The following is an 8269-nucleotide window of genomic DNA, read 5'->3' as shown; positions in this document are numbered from 1 at the left end:
GAATAGGAGGATTGGATGTGCGCTGGCTCTTTCTATTATCAATGGGCGAGGGGATCGTTGGCCATAGCCATCAATCCCTCGAGAAACCCTGAATATAGGTTGTTTTTGTAGAACAAGAAGAGATGTGATTGTTCTATAGAAGAGGGAGGAAGCCCTGTATAAATACTACTAGGGCGACGCTAGTGCTAGCGTGGGTGAATCACGTGATAGAATCCTAACCAACAGTTTTCGAAATATTGTGCGGTTTTTGAGCCAATCAAGGAAAATGGCGCTAGATCTAGTTTGTTAGCAAATCGTAGTACAAACAGTATCCTACTACATTTGGCATCGCCAGAACGCTCTAAAGAATGCAGCGTGTGCAGGCGTTATCTAAGAATCTCTTAGCGTATCGTTTTTTCTTTAAATATAGTGACGCTGTCTAGATGCAAATGCGTGCTTAGCTTTTAATATTTTATTGTAGAGATATAGGTAATTAACAAGTCTGTAAGAGAGATGTAGTTAGAACGAGGTGCAGCGGCAGGGTCCGCGGGAAGGGCTAGCGCGGTTTTAGTGCGGGGCAATCGCCGATATGTGCACGAAACCATGCGCTAATCTCTCTACACGCCTCGCTTCCTTATCCCTCACGCTGTAAACGCTACGCCTGTCTTCTTTGGGCGATGACTGTGCCTCTTCCTTTGTTCTGGTTATTGTTGTGCGACAATAGGCACCCATCGCGATGACGTGCGACGTCCGTGCGCGAAATCGCATGTTCACCGTGTCCCCAGCACTGAGGTTCGTTTGCGCTGCATCTTTTTACTTGGTCGTTCCAAATCGTGACGAAGATGCTCAGCGCACATCGTCTCGTTCACTCTCGTCGCCATGGAGTCTAAACCACCTCTACCTGTTTCAGCGGACTCGTATGTCTCGACTCATAGCACTGCACTTGAGAGAGCTAGTTCACAGGCTTTGGTCGGCGATGAGAACCCGCTCAACTGGTCGGCACTGCGCAAATGGCCCTTGTCCATTATCGTGATCCTGATGTCCGCAACGATGGGCTACTACTCCGGTGTGCATGCTGCCTCGATCCAGGCAGTCGCAGATTTCTACGGATGTTCGGTACTCGCGTCCACGTCTGCGGTGTCGTTCTTTCTCCTCGGATTTGCTATTGGTCCTCTCTTCTTCGCACCGTTGTCTGAAATGCTGGGAAGAAACCCGATTCTCAGAGTCGCGTTTGGACTCTTCGTCATATCCAATATCGGAGACGCGTTAGCGCCTAACATCGAGACACTGTTGTTCTTCCGCTTCTTGGGAGGCCTTTTGGGAGCGCCGACAGGTACGAGAACGAATAGAGAGAGATGGCACCCATACTGTGCTAATATCCTGCAGTTACCAACACGGCAGGCTCCCTCACTGACATGTGGGCTCCACATGAGCGAGCTGTCCCACTCGCTCTTTTTACCGCAGCAAGTTTCTTAGGTTTTGTCATCGGCCCCATCTGTGGCGGACCTATTACGCAGTACGCTTCGTGGCAATGGTGAGCAACTCCCTCTCCTACGAAACTTCTCAACAATGTCTAACAATACCGTAAGGGGCTATTGGACTTCCATGATCCTCGGCGGCATAACCTACATCTGCGCCCTCCTCTTCCTCCCAGAAACGTACGCCCCACAACTGGTCCGCGCGAAGCAAATCAAAGCTGGTGGCAACCTCTCCAATGTTGACTGGAAGAAACGCGCGCGCGATAACCTGGTTCGTCCATGGGTTATGCTCTTCACCGAGCCCATCGTGTGGGCCTTGTCAACGTACATGGCATTCCTATACGGAATCATGTGTCTCGTACTCGTCGCCTATCCCATCGTCTATAAGGAATACAGAGACTGGTCAACTGCCAAGATGAGCGTTGGATACACAGGCCTGGCAATGGGAATGGCTCTTCCAACAATCCTATCACCTCTGCTAAATCGCGCCCATACACATTTTGTGCGCAAACTAGGTCCGCAGCCTGAAGCACGCTTCCCACTGCAGATAGCTTTCACATGGCTAACACCTATTGGGCTCTTCTGGTTCGCATGGACGGCAACAGCGTCTGTACCGGCTGTCGTGCCCATTCTGGCTGGGGTTCCGCTGGGTATCGGTCTTCTGACGGCTTTTCTGGATATTGCTGCGTATCTTACCGATTGCTATGGTATATACGGGGCAAGTGCCCTTGCTGCAAATGGACTTCTGTGCCGACTCTTTGGTGCAGCATTTCCGCTCTTCTCGAAACGGTTGTATGAGAGCTTGGGTGTACCGTGGGGAACTAGTCTGTTGGCTTTCGTCGCCACGGCTATGGCGCCTATCCCGTGGATCTTCTATCGCTATGGGCCGACGATCAGAAAGAAGAGCGCATACCATCAAGCCGCCATGGGTCGTACATAGAATGCGATATGCGTTTCTTTGTGTGTTACATAGATTGAACGATGCGAATAGTCTGAGAATTGACGGACGCGACGAACAGTGATCGGTGTTGGTACATATATCTAATGTGATCCGTGCTCAAACGCGTTAATAGCTTCCAACGCGCTGCGCCCAGGCAGCTCCCCTTGCCACGACAATTGCTTCCTCAACCCAATACGCGCCCTACGCCCATCACCAAAGACATCACTTTGCTTGTCTTGGGGAAGAGATACTTCCACCGTGAAGTATCAACGTGCGCAATGTGTGGGCCTCGCTCGAGCCAGCACCGCACGACTTCAACGCGCACCCAACCTGGCTGGACGAGCTGATGCGCCTAGGTCGAGCCTGTGACGTCCAACCTCGTACCAGCCATCCCCTACAAGCTCTCTAGCTACGCTCGTCAACAAACGCATTAGCACGCAACGGCACCAACAACAAAGACGACTTCTTCGTTTCGAGCGTTTCCCTGCCATTGCCAGTGGTATCGCACCTCTTTCGAGCCTGTATCCCCGAGACCGCCGATAATACCTAGGTGGATAGACTGTCGTCCACAGAACCTATATCGCTTGCGCATCAATTTTGGTGGAGCAATATGCACGAGGGCATTCGTCATACTCGAAGGCAGGGCAGAGACACGGTACATCAGGCGTGATCAGACTGTGGGCAATGGTGACAGCCCTGGGGCCATGTCTGCACACACAACAATTGAATATGGCGGTACTTTACGTATTCCAACCAACTGATGTGCGGATGCTATGGTGCTGTCTAGGATCTAGTCTGGCTTTTGCATCTTCTACCACGGCTGTACGTTGTGGTTAGTTTTGCACCTGCCGCTGTCACCCACACGTGGAAGCAGCGGCCCACGTGCTGCCGTGGACCCTGATTTTCACGCCGTTACCGTTAACCCCGCAAACTCCTCCTCTCACGACATCTAAGACACGTAGTTCAAGTTCTAGATGCATGCTATCAGTACGCATTCTTTTTTTACTGCCAATAGTGGCCTGATTCGACGGGTAAATTAATGTAGTTTGCACGTACTACTACTGAAGCAGCGGGTCTGGGGGCCTAGGCTCCTCTTGAACGAATGGCACAAGCGCCAGGCGCGCATGAGGCTCCTGATGTTCATTTACACCTACCTAACTCTGCTAGTATACTGTAGTGCTTATCTGCTGTTCGGTCAGGGCGCAATGCTTAACCATATTATGGAGTGGTCGTATAGCCATGCGCGGCTTCACGCTTCCCATCTCTCAACATCCACCGTCTTTGCTCTAACAATGCCAGGCAGAGATCACACCGCCGAGGCCGAGACCTTCGACTTCATTCTGGTAGGAGCAGGATCAGCAGCATGCTTGATCGCGTCACGTCTCTCGCAGCGGCTACCCGATCGCCGAATCCTCGTTCTGGAAGCCGGGGAACATGTTCGCGACGACGCCATAGTCCAAACGCCCGGTCTATCGGCAAAACTGATGTCATCTGAGTACGACTGGCAATACATTTCCGTGCCGGAGCCAGGTCTGAACAACAGGAGAGTGAAGCATCCGAGAGGGAAGTTGGTGGGGGGAACCAGTGCGATCAATAGTCATAGTGTGGTGTTCCCTAATCACGAATGGCAAGACCGTATCGCGAATGAGCTCTTATCAGATCCGGGGAAAGAAGAGTGGAGTGCAAAGAGCATGGGAGATTGCTACAGCCGATGGCAGGCAGAACACCCCGAACCCAAACTTGACGATGGTATAAAGACATCATACCCGCGTACCATGGACTATCTCCAATCTCGCTGGACGGAAGCCTTTGAGGAGCTAGGTCATCCGACGGGCACTACAGGATTTGCCGAGAGCAATGCCGGCGCAGTCACTGTCACCAATGCGATCGATTCATCAAAAGGCGAGCGAAGCCACGCAGGCCAAGCATTCCTAGAGCCCGCCTTGAAACGGGGCAATGTGACGATGAGAACCGGCATAAAGGTCGACAAGATTGCTTTTGACGAGGCGTTGACCGCCGAAGGCAAACTTAATGCCACGGGCGTTCACTTCACACACGAAGGCGAGGAGTATCTGATCGATGGTCGAGAGATTATCCTCTGCGCAGGCGTATTCGAGTCTCCCGCGCTGTTGGAACGATCAGGTATTGGATCCAAAGACGTCCTCGCGGCCGCGAATATCCCGCTTCTATACGAGCTGCCAGGCGTCGGCGAGAACTTGCAGGACCATCTAAACTGCGGTCTGTCAATCGAAGCTGGAGACGACACTCCAACTCGCGACGATGGATTACGAGACCCTATGGTGCAGAGGGCTGCAATGGAGGAGTACGGGAAAAGCCGCACGGGTCGATTGGCGGAAGGAGGAGCATACAGTTTTGCCTTCACACCATTGCAGTTACTAGAGACTCACTCAGAGACGGAGGAACTCGTTGCGATGGTCAAGCATTCAGTGGAAGTAGAGAGCAAACCGAGCCTAAAAGCCCAGTATTCCGTCATCCAAAAGGCCGTCGAGAGCCCTAGCGAAGCAACAGCCACGACCTTCATGCTGCGTTCACAGCGTCACAGAGACCTCGAATCAATGCCTCCAAACACGCCATCTGTGGTCGATGGCAACTACATAACCGTTGTTGCTATGTTGGCGCATCCCTTCTCGCGCGGAAGCTGTCACATCTCCCCTGATCCTTCACTCAAGCCAGAGATCAAATTCAACTACCTCTCTCATCCTCTTGACACGGAAATCTTCGCTCGCCACCTCCGTCTCATTGAGAGGCTCTTCCAAAAGCCTGTCTTTACTGCCATGGCAAAGCCGAATGGAAGGCGGTTACCGCGAAGCTTTCCTCACCCGGTAACATCGCTTGAAGATGCGAAGGGGATTCTTCCTATCAATTCAGCAACGAACTATCATCCTTCCAGCACTTGTTCGATGATGAAGGAAGAACTAGGGGGTGTTGTTGACGAACGGCTGATAGTATACGGAACGAAGAATGTGAGGGTATGCGACGCTAGTGTTTTGCCGATTATACCACGAGGCAATATTTTGGCAGCTGTCTACGCTTTCGCCGAGAAGGCGGTTGAGATTATTTGTGCGGAAGCGAAATCTGGCTTTATCAAACCCTAAAGACGGTCGGTTTTGAGTCGAACATTGGGTTCCTTTACGAGTGTAGTTTGAAAGCTCATTGTAAGACATGAGTAAATACATTTTCGGATACGTTCCAGCTATCCCTCTTCTAGGCTCTCTTCTTGATGATATCCGCCGCCTTCTCCGCAATCGCGTACATAGTGGCCTGTAGATGCGTCGCAGGAATCATCGGAATGATACTTGCGTCCACAACACTCAATCCCTTGACTCCATAGACCAGCAATTCATCACTTACACAACCACCAAGCTCCTCAGGCATCATACTGCACCCACCACTGGGATGCGCGAATGTTGGTTGTAGTGAGCCCGAGGCAACACCGCCCTGGATGATCTCCTCATTGGTTTGGTACTGGGGGCCAGGAGCCGTCTCCACCGGCTTGTATTGTGCCAGTTCCTTGGACGCCCAGTGTGCGCGGTTGTATCGCGTAAGGGCTACCATGACATCCGCATCAACAGGGTTCTGGAACGTATTCCATTGGACGATGGGGTAGGCGGCTGGATGTGTATTGTTGAGTGTGATAGTGCCTCGCGAGAGGGGCTTGTTGTTCGCGATACCAGAGAAACCCCATGGCTGGATGACAAGTTCGCCTACGGCGGCGTCAGTGCCGGAGAACTGCTTCGCGAGGATGTCGCGCTGCTTCGTAAAGCCGGCGAGGAGCTTCTTGTCATTTGCGTAGCGTTCGGGAAGGAATTTGGAAGCTACTTGCGATCGTAACTTGGCAACAGTCTTCTTGAACGAGGAATCGAAGTGTTGTAGTGCGATGAAGACGAGGCCGTTGGCTTTGCCGACAGAGTATGGGCCGGTGCGCGACTTCAGGTACTGATCGTAAGCTGTTTGGTTGAAGGCTGAGTCTGTGCTGAGGGCGTTCATGTTCTCTGGGTTCAGATTTTGGAGGTCAAAGTTCATGTAGTTGGCGATGTGATCTTGGAAGTTTGAGCCCACGGCTGGAAGATCCTAGGAAATGTCAGCGCAGGCCTGAGGGATATCACCACCATCCTTACATCTCATACAACGAAAATACTGAACAGGTCTGCAGCCTACATCAACATGGAAACCTGCAAAGTAGTTGCCCTAACGTTGATGTAGGCTCCAGACCTGTCATATTTTTCCGAGGTTGACTTGCTTACCTTCTTAACCGTGACACCGGCAGCTGTCAGAATGTTCTTTGGACCAATACCAGAGTACATAAGCAAGTGTGGCGTGAACACGCCACCAGCAGCCAGAATGACTTCTTTCGTGGCGATGACTTTAACTTGCTTGTTGGTGTCTTTTGGGGTATACTTGACGCCCGTGGCAGTCAAGGCGCCCACTCTGCTCTTCGAGAATGTAATCTCATCGACATGGGTGTTGGTTAACAGCTTCAGGTTCTTCCTCGACACAATGGGGTCGTAGTACGCAGTGCGCGAAGTACTACGCATAGCGGTCGCCTTGTTGATTGAGTTTGGTGACCAGTAGTGACCGACAGGCTCTGCGAAGCCCTCCTGTGGGTGTGGAATGTCGACATTATCCCACGAGTGATAGATAGTCTTCATATCGGGGAATTGGTAGTCCGGTATCGACACCTTCAATGGGCCACTGCCATAAGCCTTGGCATCGTAGGTGATACCAAATGCCTTAGTCGTATTTTCTGAAGGCGCATCGAAGTCGTTACTCTTCATGAAGTATGGCTCCAACCCCTTCCAATCCCATCCTTTGTTTCCGAGCTGGCCCCACGCGTCATAATCAGCATCGGCACCTCTGTCGAATTGCATTCCATTCACATACGAACCGCCGCCGACGACGTTGCCGACCGTTACTAGGAAAGTTTGGTTGCCAAGATTCGGCACAGGTGCGCTGTAGATGTCGTACATCGCAGCGAGGTTGAGACCACCCGAGTTGCCGGGAATGCTGGATAGGGTACTATTGCTGAGCGCGCCATTTTCGATGACCAGGACCGTCTCTGTAAAGAATTATCAGCTCATTGCTTGAAGCACCTCTGTAACTGTTGGTACTCACTCTTCGGATCTTCGCTTAGTCTGTTCGCAACGACCAAGCCTGTCGTCCCTCCTCCAACGATGACATAGTCGTATGTGGTTTGGGCTGATGCGACTGTCAACACCGCAGCGCCAAAGAACGAAGGAACGATGAATGAATGCATGTCGGACTACGTATAAGATGAACGAGAATTACCACAAAACCAAAGTCGCTTGCTGACCCGTACGGATCACGGCTGGCTGCGAAGCTGAAGGATTGACGGCGTGCTGAAGAAACCATGAAGTCTTCCTGACAACGATTTAAAGGCTCTCATCGCACCGCTGCTAAGAGATCGACGTGCGTAGTACGGTCTGGACGTGTAGACCCCTGGCTTCCATCGATATTCGGACGCATGTTGATTTGCCGGCTTTACTGTGGGTTCTCATGGATGGCTAAGGACCTGCGCCTTCGAGCGATAGATTGAGGCAAAAGGCCGGGTCAACACATGGCGTGCGTCAAACGTCGGAGGGAGCACGCCGGAAAAAACGCTGATGTGTAATCGAAAAGGCGGTACATTACTAGTCATGAACATCAATGGCATGGGAACGGGACGTAGTGCCAACCCCGTGGAAATAAGGGTACGCGGGGCGCTTGTCAGGCCCGTTCCTACGCGCAGCCGGCAACGGAAGCTACGGTACGATCTGACTCATGGAGTCGCGAAGTTACGAATATGTGCTCTGTTGATAGCGACGGCGATGTCTTTCGTGTCTTGGTTCATGGA

At 51.9% G+C, this 8269-nt stretch overlaps 3 protein-coding genes across 3 annotated transcripts; 2 read left to right on the top strand and 1 right to left on the bottom strand.

Annotated features, from left to right (window-relative positions):
- Nucleotides 1-858: 858 nt before the first annotated feature.
- Nucleotides 859-2397, top strand: J4E78_005046 (uncharacterized protein; the record flags this gene model as incomplete). The annotated part of the gene is made up of 3 exons (XM_049365668.1): nt 859-1312; nt 1366-1513; nt 1569-2397. 3 exons carry the CDS (start codon nt 859-861, stop codon nt 2395-2397), a joined length of 1431 nt encoding a protein of 476 aa, XP_049222383.1.
- Nucleotides 2398-3689: 1292 nt separating this feature from the next.
- J4E78_005045 (uncharacterized protein) lies at nt 3690-5513 on the top strand (the record flags this gene model as incomplete). The annotated part of the gene is made up of 1 exon (XM_049365667.1): nt 3690-5513. One exon carries the CDS (start codon nt 3690-3692, stop codon nt 5511-5513), a length of 1824 nt encoding a protein of 607 aa, XP_049222382.1.
- Nucleotides 5514-5622: 109 nt separating this feature from the next.
- On the bottom strand, nt 5623-7596 carry J4E78_005044 (uncharacterized protein; the record flags this gene model as incomplete). Its single annotated transcript, XM_049365666.1, has 3 exons — nt 5623-6489; nt 6663-7422; nt 7589-7596. The coding sequence occupies 3 exons, from the start codon at nt 7594-7596 to the stop codon at nt 5623-5625; spliced, it is 1635 nt and encodes a 544-aa protein (XP_049222381.1).
- Between the last annotated feature and the right edge of the window lie 673 nt (nt 7597-8269).

This window comes from Alternaria triticimaculans (genome assembly GCF_023758025.1).
Source record: "Alternaria triticimaculans strain BMP 0046 chromosome Unknown scaffold_6, whole genome shotgun sequence".
In the NCBI taxonomy this organism is placed as follows: Eukaryota; Fungi; Ascomycota; class Dothideomycetes; order Pleosporales; family Pleosporaceae; genus Alternaria; species Alternaria triticimaculans.
Note: the sequence above shows the minus strand (reverse complement) of the source record. Positions and strands in the feature narration are given on the sequence as shown.